General features: G+C 34.5%; 1 protein-coding gene across 2 annotated transcripts in view; it reads left to right on the top strand.

The window, feature by feature from the left end:
- The window catches only part of CADM2 (cell adhesion molecule 2), a 1134397-nt gene that overhangs the window by 984949 nt on the left and 133955 nt on the right, over positions 1-15493 (top strand). For both annotated transcript variants that reach the window (XM_084871928.1, XM_084871927.1), the window contains exon 6: positions 862-1032. In XM_084871928.1, coding sequence (XP_084728054.1) covers positions 862-1032 — 171 coding nt within the window. The remainder of the gene's footprint in view (positions 1-861; positions 1033-15493) is intronic.

Genomic DNA, 15493 nt, shown 5'->3' with positions numbered 1-15493 from the left:
GTGTGAAGACCATTTTTCTCAATGTATATATGTATTTATATGTATATATATATGTATTTCTCAGTAAATATATGTATTTAAATATCCCAAATATTTAGGTGGCTACCTTAGTTTATTTACCAAAGATGTAAACTTTCTCTCCGTAGATACTCTTTAGCAATTATGCCCAGCTCACATCGCTCATTTAAAAATCTTAGTTCAAATACTACAGTGTACTTTCTTTTAGGCATAGCCAGGTAGTTGTGAAAATGCTCTTCCCAAATATGCTTGCGGCTCAGAAAATCAAGATTATCCTTTCATAAAATGGAAATATGCCCATCCGGTGTGCTCAGTGGTTGAGCATAAACCTGGAGGTCTTGGTTTGATTCCCTGTCAGGGCACATGCCTGGGGTTGTAGACTCGATCTGCAGGATGGGGCGTGCAGGACGCAGCAGATCAATGATTCTCGCTCATCATTGATGTTTCTATCCCCCTCTCCTTCTCCCTTCCTCTCTGAAATCAAGAAAAGTATATTTACCTAAAATATAAAATAAAATTGAAATGTAAAGATGGGAGATTAATATTGTAAAATGGCCTGATTTTTCAAGGGAAGCATAAAAAATTATCTCTCACTGAGGAATAAAAATGTTTTGTCTTGCCCTATTCTTTCTGCACTTAACTTTTAACTTTTATTTTTTTCAACTAGTGTATTTCTATTTTCTCTAATTCAAATAGATTAAATGTTAAACTAACAAATCTTTGCTTTTAAAAATTGATAAATATAAGAAGAATGTGCTTTCATTAAAGGCATTTTGAGTAAATGGAATGTTACATGTTGAAGGAGAATGTCACAGAGATTTTTAATTTATATTTTATTTGCAGATGTAAAATATTTAAAAGAAGAGGATGCAAATCGCAAGACTTTCACTGTCAGCAGCACACTGGATTTCCGAGTGGACAGGAGTGACGACGGTGTGGCGGTGATCTGCAGAGTCGACCATGAATCCCTCAATGCCACTCCTCAGGTAGCAATGCAGGTGCTAGAAATACACTGTAAGTAACGCTCTTTTCTCCCTCTTTATATCAGCAGCAAATCTGCTCATCTGCATTTAAAATCATTTTAAAATTAGGTTAAGTTACAGAAAATTTATAGCAAAATGCAGGAAAAGTACCCTCACTAGCATTAATCATGTTCAAAGGCTGAGTATCAGTGCAGTCAAGGAATAAAAATAAAGGTGGCATCAGAAGGTTAAAACTCCTCATCACCTTCCAAATAGTGGCTTGATGTCTAGGTGTGCATCTGAGTCGAGGAGGAAAGTGGTAATTTTGGCAGAATCAGAGAGCTGGGAATCTGAAAAGGGCATTGATGAGCTTTATTTTATTTAAGTAATTTTGTTGCATACAAACGTGGATTTCTATCTGTACTTTTAAAATCAGACTCTTTTCTATTTTACTTTCTCTATGAAATATGTTGTCTATATAACTGCAAGATATATATTATGTTTATATATAATATGTTTACTTCATAAATAGCATCATTATTTACAAGTGATAAGAACAAAATTAGTTTGATGACACCAATAGTTCAGAGGCAGAGCTAAATGCTTTGCCAGCATCATCTCATCTCATGTTATCTGTAAGAGTATCAATTATTTAACTTTAATGACAATTGACAGATGAAGACACCGAAGATTATACAGGTTGAGCCACTTGGCCAAGTCACACAACTAGCAAATAGTGCATTTTTAATCATAACATTTTAGTAGTTGGTAAGGTCCTTGGGGAGAGGTGATCTTTAAGCATTTATCAATATGAAATTAAATAAGTTGAAATAAGTAAGATAAAGTAGAAAAGAAAAAGAGAACACAAGACATTGTATTTCTGAATTGGATTGCTTGTTTTTAAATATTAGATATTTTTGTTTGCTTTTATCTACTAAAGTTATAGATAAAATGTAGAAGTGAGATGCAAAATCACATTAAATGCTAACATTTTAAATATAAGTACTGATCTTGTATTATACCTCAATTTTTTTTTTCATTTATTTATTCAACAAGAAGTTTTTGAGTGCCTACCATGTAACAGACATTGTTTGAACACCGGTGTTGCATAAGTGGTCAAAAATAACAACAAAACAAATCAAGATTGTCTCCAATGTCAGAAACACCATCACCACTGACAGCAACAAATTTCAATTCTTTTACAGCATCTGCTCTACGTAGGAATGAAAGAAAAGCAAAATAAATTAATACAATATATAGTATGTTATGTAGTAATGTTTATGGGGGAAATAAACATCAGGGGTGGTGATAAGGAGTGCAATTGGAGGGGTGGGAATGGGAGTTAAGGAAAGTGTGTGTGTGTGTGTGTGTGTGTGTGTGTGTGTGTGCTGTTTATATACATATGTGTAATATTATATATACACATACACACAGAGAGAGGGAAAAGCAAGTATAAAGACCATGAGATAGGAGCATCTCTTTATTTTTTTATGTTTCTATGAACAGCAAAATTATCAGTGAAACTGGGGTAGAGTAAAATATGGGGGAATAGAGAATATTATGAGAAAAGATCACAGTACCAAGGAATCATACTTTTAAAAATCATTCTTGATAGAGCAAATGTCATCTGATTATGGTTTTTAATTATTGCCCATCATACTTTAAGTATTTTTAATTTACTTGCTGTTGAAATTATTATAATTTTAAATACTTTCAATTATATTACATTAGTTGTATTTCTTTTCTTCCTGTCCTCATTGAAACAGATTCAGAAGCAAGCACATTTCATAGTTCAACCTGAGGTTATCTCCAAATTTCAAATTTTATTTTCAGTGAGACCTTGGGACAATTATTGAAAATGTTTAAGGTTTGAATATAAGTTAGAAAATAATTTCCATGAGGAGCAAACTGGACAACTTAAGTCAAGTTTATGGCATTACATAAAAATTCAATATATGTACATTTAAGCCCCTTTAGCAAAATAACATAGACTGGGTGGCTTCTAAACAACAGAAATGTATTTCTTTAAAATATATATATTGATTTCAGAGAGGAAGGGAGAGATAGAAACACCAATGATGAAAAAAAAAATCATTGATTAGCTGCCACCTGCATGCCCTCTACTGGGGATCAAACCCGCAACCCAGGCATGTGCCCTTAATCAAATTAGTGATCCTTCAGTTCCCAGGCCGAGGCTCTGTTCACTGAGCCACACCAGCGAGGGCCAGAAATGTATTTCTTACTGTTCTACATGCTGGAAAGTCCAAGGTCAAGGTTCAGGCACATTCAGTACCTGGTGAGGACTTGCTTTCTGGTTCATAGAGGGCTGTCTTCTCTCTCTGTCCAACCTGGCAGGAGGGGCTAAAGGAGCCCTCTGGGCTCTTTTTAAAAGGGCACTAATCTCAGTCATGACCTTCAATAGGCCTCATTTCCTAATTTGGTAATTAAGTTGCAAGATATAAATGAGGGGGTTGGAGGACTCACAGAAATGTTCAGTCCATAGGCTCTTTCCTTTTCTCATTTTTTTCTTATTTCATCAACATGTCTTAAAATATGAAAAGTTATGTAATTTGATATACTGAGAGGATACAGATCATCTGCATTTAAAAAAACAACAAACATTTTTCACTTACACATAAAGCCATATAAGACTGTTTAGAATAATATTTACTCATTTAGCTTTAAATTTCAACATATAAAATAAAATTATAAAAATTGGGTCATAAGGCATGTTGGCGATTGCCAGACAAAGATCATCAGACATCTACCACTTCAGGCTTATTAAGTGGCTACCCAACATCTCTGAGTGCAAGTAAGAGTTAGGAGAGGCTTTGTAACTAGAATTAGCAGAGGCTTGTCCTGAATATTTTAAAAAAGGGTTGTGGAGTTGGATGCTGTCAGGATTGGGAGAAATCTAGTAATGAATATGTTGGTAACTTTTACCTAGAAAGCAAATATATTAAAGCAGAATTAGATTTGCTATTATAAAGAGGCAGTGGTTAATATGGTATTTTTTATAGTTGCTGAATGCCCTGGTCTCTATCTTGTTTCAGACCTGATCATGGAATAGACTTGCCTTTGACTTATTTCACTCCATAGTCACAGAATGGCTTCAACCCATTATTGTTTAGATTCTCTAGAAATGTTTATATCCGTCAAAAATATTTAAACTTAGCTACAGATGCCAATTGTCATCTGCCAGTCATTTTCACTTTCGTGGGAGTAAAAAATGGAGCTATTATACACTTCCTAAGCATTTTTAGCTGTTCACCATATTTTAGTATGCATTATTAATCAAAATTTATAGAGGAAACCAATTGAATTGCTTAATTTTTAGAACACTTTGTGTGAAAAATGTTTTACTTGCTGGCCAATTAAAAATAACAACTCATTCTATCATTTAATATGTAAATGCTAGAAGGCAGAGACCAGATTTATTTAAAAAAAATTTTCCTTAGCATCTAGCATACCAGCATTCAATATGTGAAGTTAATTGCAACTAACTTATAATAATGCTATATATTCATTTAGTGGCACAGAACATCCCCTTTAGGTGAAATGAGGGGAGGAGAGTAGAGAGGGGACATTTAGCAATGGTCTGCATCAAAGTTAGAGGAAATCAGGTATAATCTTTATAAACATCTAATATTTCAATGGTTGTTTTCAGAGACAATAGATTATAGATTGACTTAGGTGCATACAGGCAATATATATATATAATATGAAAATTCCCATGGGTGCAAGTGAATGGGAGTTTATGAAAAGAGTTTAAAAAAACAAAAACAAAACAGAAGGTGGTTAGTTTAAAATGTATTGAACATTGATTTAGGATTTACACTTTGTTTCACAAAGTTCCTATGAATAATTGCAAAGATTGGCACAAATAAAAAAATTTAGTCTTTTGATCTACAAAGCAGAAAAGATGCTATTGTTTTCTGTGATGAGTGACAGAGCAAATATACATCTCTAAAATAATGGAAAGTTATGATTTCACCTTCAATAAAAATTCTGTGTTATTGTGGAAAGGAAAGTTTTATGAGAAATAAGAAATACGTATTAAACACATAGTGTCAAGGAACATGATGAAAAAAAAAATACTAGGAGAAATTCTATTTTTAGGGCTAAATGTTTTAACTTTGTAATCTTGCAATATACAATTTAAAAGGATTCAGCCTATAAAATATATCACAGCAACTTTTATGTCTTTATATAATATTACTAGAAATCATAAATTTTACTGCCACTATGATGGAAGAGAGTTTCTTTAAACTTGAAATTAAAGAAAGTGTCGACTTTTCATTGTGAACCACAAATGCCTGCACATTTCACATAAGAGGTTACAACATAGTTTACATATGACCTACATGCTTTTTATAAATTGAAATTCTCATTCATCTTTCTGTTTTTATGCAGATCTCATTGGAACAGTAACTATTTTCTGATTTAATTTGTAGAAGAACAGGTTGTATGAGTCAGATGTTAATTTATTCTTAGTAAGAATGATGTATCTGAACTAACAGAAATAACTATGCACAAAACAGAAAATAAGACAATAGATCAACATTTATTTTCTTTATGTGACATTGACAAAATTACTTAAAAAATCAGCTGATATTGAAAATGACCAGCATAAGAGACAGATTAGAACATTGTTTTATAATGAGTGCTCTGAGAATACATTTAATACCATGGCATTGAACTGCCAATATGCATACATAGGAATCAAATTTTTAAGGCCATTTTGGGGTGTGTGTGTGTGTGTGTGTTTTGTAAAGTACATTTAATATATAATTCATCTATCACATTTGCATAATCCTTCCCCACCAGGGCTGTCTAATGGAAATTTCTGTGAAGATGGAACTGTTGTATATTGGTCTTAAAATAGCAGCCAAATGCTAGATATACGTGTCTACTCAGGAATTGAAGTGTGGATCATGGGACTAAGAAATTGTGCTTTTAATTTTACTTAATTTTAATTGATTTACATTTAAATTTAAATGACCACATATGCCCAATTGCTACTATGTCAGATACCACCACTCTAGATGATGTCATCATAAATTAATTTCCTTATGTCATTTCTTTTAGCATGGTTGGGGATAATTGATGAGTTAAGGATGAGTAAATAATGAAGTCATTATAGAATGTGAAGTAGCAAGATTTTTATAAGAAATATAACACCACTGTATTTTCATAATATATCTCATACGTATAAGTCATAATTGCAAAATAAGATAATTTTAAATCTTTTTTAAAAAGTAAGATTTTTCTTTGACTTTTGGAAGACCTCTTAAAAAAGAATGAAAATCATGAAATATATTTTCTAAAAATACAACTCTTTCAAAAAGTAACTCAAAACTAAAACTGAGGCCATTGGGCTCAAATATTATATTGAACATTAATCTTGTATTTATTTTCAGAGTGAAATGTTTTCTTTATATTTTTAAAAATAAGACTCATAATTTAAAAAAAAAAAACTATTACAGAATTATAGAAAGATTTATGCTGGCCTCCAAAATACCTTTTCTATTTTCTCTGTGATGCCTAACATTTTGTAATTTGCTATTTAGTTTTGTTTTTTTTTTTGTCTAGGATGCCCATTAGTGGAAGTCCATCGATTATTTGAGGCAATATGTTAGCTGTGTCCTTAGAGGGCCCGCCGGGCTGTGCTTTTACAAGGCTACAATGTTTAGTGTCCAAATACAGGTTCACTATCTCTGGGGTGAAATATTAACTTCTTAACAGATTATATTTTGAATGCAGTGTGACCTTGAAAATCAATATTGCATATTTTAAAGTTGAAGTTCTGAAGTCAGATAAGGATAGATTGGAACTCAAACTCTTCTTTATGATTTCATACTAGTTAGCTTAGACCTCATTTTGCTCCTCCAGAAAATACACCTACTTTATTTTTCTTTGTAAGCATTAATCAGATAATGCATCATAAATGCTAGTCTAGTATTATTCTTAACAGAGAAGTAATATATTATTCCTTATGAATACAAAAAGGTCTAGCTAATACTTTCTATTAGGTCTATATACTGTGGAGGAAAATGGAAAAGCTTGATACTGAAAATAATGTAAGTACAAATAATATGAAGAGATTGTTTTATTTGTGATTTTGCCTAGGAAACATACTATTCACTATTACTGATATAAATCAAACATATTTAGTGATATCAAAAAAATAAAAATACTTCTTAAATTTTTTTTCTTTCCATTCATAAAAACTACAAATAAAATGTCATCATCCTAAAGGAGAAAATTCCTGGAAACTATATCCTGTAACTATGCAGTTACTGTTTTGTTTGTCTTTTACAATTGCTTTTTTTATGATGATGATTTTGGCCTTTCTCTTGTTTACCAAAATGGTATGGAAGGTGACATTTTAAAGATTAGATAATGTGTGAAATAAAAATGGACCCAATGATTGACAAACAGGAACTAAGATAACTCTGCACCAAGCTGTATAGCTTTACCTGTCATTACCTTCGACTTAACCTATGCAATGCCTATTATCATTGCACATGTGTTAAACCAGCACATGCCTAAACCCTCCCATGGCAGATTTATAACAACAAAAACAACTTCGCATTTGTGTGTTCATTTCATTATTTACAATTACCTTTTCTATTCCCACAATGAATTTATCGCATGGTGCCTTTGATAGTGTTTATTTAAAATTATATAAAAACAAGAACAGCTTTAAGATGCAGTCCAAGGACCATGCCCAGTCTAGCTGCAAGTCACTGCAGCAGGAGTCCCTCAATGGCGGCCAACTGAAGAACCCAGAGCAACTATTGAAGAACAAAATCCCACCATAACTCTCATAGACAACTGAGTTTTCTGTTTGCTTGTTTGTTTGTTTGGCTGTTTGGCAATGTGAATGGGAAGCACTGCATTCAGGAAAGAGCCCAGGTCAGGAATCAAATGGCCTGAGTTCTGTATCAGGTTCTACACATAACTGCTATTTTCTTATACCTTTTTGAGCCTCAGTTTTTCCCATCTGCAGTTTCTTCTTTATCAGGCTTGAAACGTTTGGGAATACAATGAATTTTGATTTCTCATTTTCTTTTTTAAATGCTGATATGGAGTCCCTCCCGCCCTTGTTTTAAAGAATTTTCAGAAGTGTCCAAATGCCCTACCTAATGATGAAATTCAACAAGTGACCTTCTGATACCTTTTCCTAAGTAATTCATCTTTAGTGCTCAAGCTAGCAAAAAGTTAAAGTTCCTTCAGGCCTCCAAAGCAAAACCAACCTATCAGCAACATCAAATCAAAACTTCAATTTATATCATTTCATCAGGCCATTAATACAATATAATTCTATTTGACAAATGTTTGAGTTTTATTTATTTTGTTGTTTGGATTATCATAAAGTTCTAAATTATAAATTTATTTATTTATGATTATTTTACAGTTAATTGTACTAACTAGAATAAGATATTGGAGAAACAGGGATTTAAAACTAAAATGTAAGTAAGAATACTAAATGGGATATAGAGAAGATGTGCTTAAAATTATGCACTGTAGAGCTTACAGTTTAAACGACTTATGAAACAGAATACAAACAAAAACATGGAAACATTTACTCTATAATTTTACTGCTACCTTTTCTTCTCCATAAGATCTTCCTGAGGCTCAGCTTTACAATAGAGACATTGGGATTCCAGTTGCTCCCTGACCCATTCAGTTTTACACATGGCCAAATAGCTCTCTAAAACTTAGTTCTGAGCCTGACATTTGTTCAAAAACTTAAGGGGGTTTCTTCTTGCTTTTATTTGATAGTCAAACTCTAGCCTAACATTCAAGGCTTTTAAAATATCTCATAAAATGCTGTGCTCAGCACTCCTTTTAAGATAAGGAGGGCCATATTTGACAGTATTTCTTGATTCCTCCTAAATAGCCCATATTCTTTCTCTGTGTCAGCTCTTTATCCAATTCTGCATTGAGTTCTTTCCCCTTTCCACCCTCTGGAATAATTCCACCAGTTCAAATACTATGCATTCTACAAATTGTTTGAAGGGCCACTTCTCTAGGTAACTTTCTTTGTTTCTGATAAACATGTATAATCTCTTCCTAAATTACTCCCATAATATTTCCTCAGAATACTATCTTGCTTTCATTTTTAAACTTTGCATTATTTTAAATGATGCATGATTTATCTTTCTCATTGGGATAAAATTTGTATGGATTGCTATATTTGTGGATGCACAGCAGTTGACTAGTAGTAATAATGGATCTTGTACACATAGGAATTAATACCTATCTGTTATAAAAAATAAATTATCACCACAAAAGTAATATTTCACTAGCATTAAAAAGAATTTAATAGACCACTAAAAGAAAAGTGACTGATCATTTTGAACATTATGAAATGAATTTTAGGAATTAAAAGCAAAGTGAGGTTGGAATTTTGTTTCAAATTTGCAAACAAGAAAAATAAGTTGGTACGTCTTAGATGGAGGAAATGAACAGTGTAGCACTGTGACTGAAATGGTTTTAGTTAACTCTCTCTATGTCAAAAGTGATAGACCTTGGAATGTGGATAGAGTTTGTTTTAAAGATTGTTATTTCAGAGATGTATCATAATGGCCTCACTCGGAGTATTCAGCATTCTTTTCATTACCTAAGTAAACTAAAATCTGAGAAAAGACCAAACATCCGACATAATAAGAGACTAATATGCAAATCGACCAAGTGGCTGAAAGACTGGTCACTAGGACGTGCACTGACCACCAGGGGGCAAACACTCAGCGCAGGAGCTGCCCTTTGGTGGTCAGTGCGCTCCCACAAGGGGAGCACAACTCAGCCAGAAGCAGGCTTCATGGTTGATGAGCACAGCAGTGGTGGCAAGAGCCTCTCCAGCCTCCGCTGCAGAACTAAGGTGTCAGCCAAACACCCCCTGAGGGCTCCCAGACTGTGAGAGAGTGCAGGCCTGACTGAGGGACACTCTCTCCCCTGAGTGCATGGTTTTCATGCTCTGGGCCTCTAGGTACATATAAATGTTCACAACTTTATTGTTCTGTAATAGTTCCCAATTTGTTGTAACAAGGAAGACAATGATATGTCATGAATAGAATAAATGTACGTTTTCCAGAGGTGGGCACTGTTGACTTGGGGGCAGACAAGGCTTTGCTGTGCAGAGCTGTCTTGTGCGCTGTAGAATGCTCAGCAGCACTCTGGCCTCAGCCCACTAAAGGCCAATGGTATGCCCTGCACCTCTCCCCACACTGTAACAAACAAAAATGCCACCAGACGCTGTCAAATGCTTTGAAAAGCAAAATTGTCCATTAGATGATTTAAAAATATGATAGTAGCTTTATTGAAGATTTTTTCTTTCCTAAAATCACTGTTAAGGATATAGAAAATCCATTCTTATTGAATCCATATATTTACTTTGATTCAAATCGTGATCATTCAAATAGGACAGGAAGTATCCTTACTTTGTGTTAAATTTTGAATAAGAAAATAACAGTATGTGTCTATCATATCTTTTGAGAGCAATAATAGTTAAGAAAAAAGTGTGCTTTTATATTTCTATAATTTTAAAGATGGATTCTAAAGAATATTTTTTTCCTACAAAAGTCTTACAGGAAACATTATGCTTTTAAACATGAATATTTTGTTTGCTTACTATTAAGAACTAAAATATAATTTTTGATAAATGAATATATACCTATTTTATTTGCATGTGCTAAATGTATAACATTTTGTTCAGATCTGGAGACCCATAACCGAATATGGTAAGATCTTGAATCCTGAATGCTCAAAATGTGGTAGATAAAGCAGCCACGTTAAAATTAAATTATTTCCCTATAAAAGATGAGGAGAAAAAATTAGTATTCAGTATTTGGATTAAAAAATGTTCATTTAATAATCATGGAAAGTTGTTACCTAATGTTATTTAGTGCAGAAAATTTGTACTAGAAGAAAGTCAGTAATAGCCATTTAATTAAATTAAATATGAGCTCAATCTAAGGTTTGTGTTAGAAATGTTTAAGATTAATTTTACATACATCACATGCCAATAAATTTCAATTAAATTTTTCTAATATTTCAGAATTAATGTACCATACCGATAATAAGATGTATACAAATTTGTGTGTTCATTTATTTAAGATTTAGTTACTAGGAACAGATTTTGTATAAAGGACTCTGCAGACACAGAGGATACAGCAGCGAATTTTAAAAATTACACAAGGTGAAAAAGAGAACATGTAGCAGAGGTATCTGACCAAATATTTGGGTAATGAATAATCCTTAACAAGGCTATTCTAGTTATTTTGCTTGGAATCTTAAAACCAGACATAACCACACAAGCTGTCAACCAGAAAATTGATGTGATCAGAGTAATATTTTGAGAAGACAAGTTTGTTTAGTTCTATAAGTATGAGGGGTGAAAAATTGGTACAAGGGGACCGTTCACTACTATAGTAAAGTAGATAAAAGAAGTGGCTATGAAGCAACCAAAAAAGAAATGAGATTTGAAAATTATTTAGGAGGTATGTCAACCAGATGTGATTAGTTGATTGATTTAGAAAAGATAAGGAAACAAGAGGTATCTAGTGTATATAGCTGACTAGAGGTTGGTGGTGTCTTTGAGAATAGAGATTCCTGGAACAGAACTATATGGGGAGGGTTATGGGCTTTGAGTTCATTTTTGAGTTCAAATGTGCTATGTCTGTCAGGCATCCAAACGGACATGTCAAATAGATGCTCCATACACATAAGTGTAGTATGTAGTACAGAACTGCTCTGGGATATAAACTTGGGAGTGACTGGTGAGTAGATAGAAACTGAAACTAGAGAGAATTATGTGACAACAGATTGTTAACACCATTCTCAGTGATCTCAGTATCTAAAGGTGAATATAAGAAGACAACTACACAGAAGCTGAGAAAGAGCAACTAGAAATGTGAGAGTTGAATCAGAAATGTTGCGGATGGGTAAGGTTGTGGAATGTTAGATAAATCTAAAGATAATCCTTAATAATAGAGTTTAATCAACATTTAAGTCTAATCAACACTTTATGTCATACCAACATTCTGATGTAAAATAAAGGAGTACTCTATTATATCCCTTAATTTTCATAACTTAGGGGTTGTTTGGTGGCCTTCATAAACATTTCATAGAAATACATGTTAAGCATATTATCTGCTTTGGCATCTCCTTATAACTGAATCTTGTATTTTGAATCTAAAGGGAATGCTGAACCACACTTCAGGGTACTACTTGTTATACACATTCTCACCTCTGATGATAACTATTTAAATTAGAAGGGACAGAGCTAAGAGAAATCAAACCATATGCTGTTTTCCTCTATTCTGATAGCTACCCGCCACTATATATTTTACTTCACTGGAACAGACACGTCCCCATGTTCCTTTGACACACAACATTTCTTTGCACCAAGTCCACCAGGAGTGCCAGGGAGCTAACACACTCTCCTCCCTCCAGGGCAATCCTCCACTGAGCACTAATGAGAATTGGTAAATATTCCCTAAATTCTCTCATGCCCTGCTCTTCTCGGAAAAAAGCGTGATGCAGGCCCTACATTATTTCTCAGAGTTCCACAGCAGGACTGGACCCTAGGTGCCCCTGGTGTAATCTGCTCAATAACACACTTTTTTTTTTTTTTTTTTTTTAATGTTCTTCTTTCTCTTTTAGCTAGGATTCTCCAGAGAAACAGAACTAACCAGATAAAGACACACACACACACACACACACACACACACACACACACACACATGGAATTGGCTCACACAATTATGCAGGCTGGCAAGTCTCCAGATCTTCAGGCCAAGAAGTCAGCAAGCAAGAGACCAAAAGGACAATTATTTAGTTTCATTCTGAATTCAAAAACCTGAGAACCAGAATTGATGTCTTTTCAGTCTGAAGGCCAGCAGGCTCAAGACCTGTGACTTTTCAGGTCAAGCCTAAAGGCCCCAAAAAAGCCAGGGCTTTAACTTGCAGCCATCTGACTGGAGAGATTATTTCCTACTTGGGAGAGGATCAGCTTTCTTTTTTCTTTTTTCTTAATTCTGTTCAAACATTCAGCTGATTAGATAAGACCCACCTGCAATTAGCTGTATTAAGTCTACAATTTGAATATTAATATCCTCCAGATTAAGAAGTATGAATTGATTGTTAGAAAATAGTCAAAAGTATGTAAAATACAGCATTGGGATGATAGTCAATTATTGATATATTGTGATAACAATGTATGGTGGTAGGTAGGCACTGGAAATATCAGGGGAACACTTTGTAAAGTACATGATTGTATAACCACTATGGTGTACACTTTAAACCAATACAAAATAATATTGAAAGTAAACTGAATAAAAAATAAAAAATAAGTATTAATATTTCCCAAAAGCACTCTTACAGAAATACTTGTAAAAATGTGTGGACAAATATCAGGGCTTCCCCTGATGCAGTCAAGTTTGACACATAAAATTAACCATCATAGTCACCCCAATTGGCACAATTTTATTTTCCAAAATAATTTTCTAATCTTTCTTCTGCCACGTTTATTTCTAGAAATAAAGCTTTTTTTTTTTACATTATCAAAAGGAAAATAAGTTTTATATATAAATGCATAGTCAAATTTCAAAATACCATACTACTCCTCAGTTTGCCCAGAATTATTCTGGCTCACAACTCTTACCTTACTTAATTGTTACTATGTTCCCTTTCCTTTAAAAATGTTCTACTTTGAACAATATTATATGAGCATTATACTCAGCAACTATGATAAAAATTGAAAAATTAGTGAATTATATTTATTTTTTATTATTTTAGTCTACTAATCATATATATTAAAAGGCTAATGTGCAAATCAACTAAATGGCAGGACGACTGGTCGCTGTGATGTGCACTGACCACCAGGAGGTAGATACCCAATGAAGGGAGCCTCTTGGGTCTCCATGGCAGCGCTAAGGATGTCTGACTGCAGTTGGACATCCCCCGAGAGCTCCCAGATTGTGAGAGGGTGCAGGCTGGATGAGGAAACCCTCCCCTGAGTGCACTATTTTTGTGCATTGGGCCTCTAGTTAAAAATATGATGAGCATGTGTCATAGTCTTCAAATTATTTTGCTTCCTGGATGTGGGATCCCTTATCACATCCTGCATAGTTCAGGATTCCTGTTCAGAGTCTGGTTTCTGGAGAAGGCCTCATACAAATGAAAAGAGACTGGAAAAAAAGTTAATTTGAGAAAAATTGGGGGCCAGGCGGGAGTCCACCTTTAGGGGGAGGACTACTGTTAGGCTCTGGCCTTACTATCCCTTTTATTGAGACTACTAGAGGCCTGGTGCACAAGATCCGTGCACTGGGGGTGGGTCTCTCAGCCCAGCCTATGCCCTCTTGCAATCCTGGGGATCTGGCCTAAGCCAGCAATCAGACATCCCTCTTGCAGTCCAGGGCTCTTGCAGTCTGGGACCCTCACTCCTTACCACCCTCCTGGAGCGGAGGTGGGAGAGGCTCCTGCCACCTCTACTGCTCTTGCCAGTCATAAGTCAGGCTTCTGGCTCAGTGGCACTCCCCCTGTGGGAGTGCACTGACCATCATGGGACAGCTCCTGCGTTGAGTGCCCCCTGTGGTCAGTGCCCATCATAGCAACCTGTCTGGTTGGTTTGCATATTATGCTTTGATTATATAGGATGGGATACACCCATTACCCTTAAGCAGGTTTGGGATACACCCATAGCCCTTAGGCAGGTAATAAGCAGATTATCATATCAGCAAGGATTTACACGATTGTAAGACGGGGAAGTTACCTCAGTTACCATTGTCTCAATTAGGTAGGGAGTGCTTGGCTCTGACCTTTCAGAGCTTCAAGGTTGACCAGCCTTTTACATCTTTCTATTAGTGAGAAAATGATCTGTTTCAGCACCTAGGTAATTTTACACTGCAATTATTTACCATGATGTATATGGAATGCCTGTTTGTAACCTGGGTATTATCATTGATTACCTTAAATGTATTTTCTTTTTTAAATGACTGAGGAAGAATGAGTTTCAAAAGTACAAATAATTTATAAGTGTACAGTCTGTTACAGGACTAGGCTTTACTGTTTTGTCTGTGTCAAATCTGATCATTTTCCTGAAATAAGATTTTAATCTAAAGTTTATACACTTGATTGATACTTATTTAATTAGCTTCAAAGTCATAGAATGTGTATAACTCCAGGCAGTTCTTTTCTTCCATCACAACTAAGGAAATGATGAGAATAATTTTTTTTTATTAAATTATTATCTGTGTACATATTTTACCATTGCCCCCCCCCCCCCCCATACACACAGAGTTTTGTGTCCATTGGTTGTATTTATATGCATGTGGAGGGGAGGGAGATCTGGGGGAGATAGATCAACCGGAGAATAATTTTTGACTATCAGGAATGCTCAGAGCCTATACTGTTTATTGTGGAGACAAGAGGAGAAGGCAATTCCATATTGACTGTGGGAGGCAGAATGCCAGGACTTAGCAACCTCACAGAGAGAAATGAAAGAG

Source organism: Pipistrellus hanaki, assembly GCF_964339955.1.
Source record: "Pipistrellus hanaki genome assembly, chromosome: 2".
NCBI lineage: Eukaryota > Metazoa > Chordata > Mammalia > Chiroptera > Vespertilionidae > Pipistrellus > Pipistrellus hanaki.
Note: the sequence above shows the minus strand (reverse complement) of the source record. Positions and strands in the feature narration are given on the sequence as shown.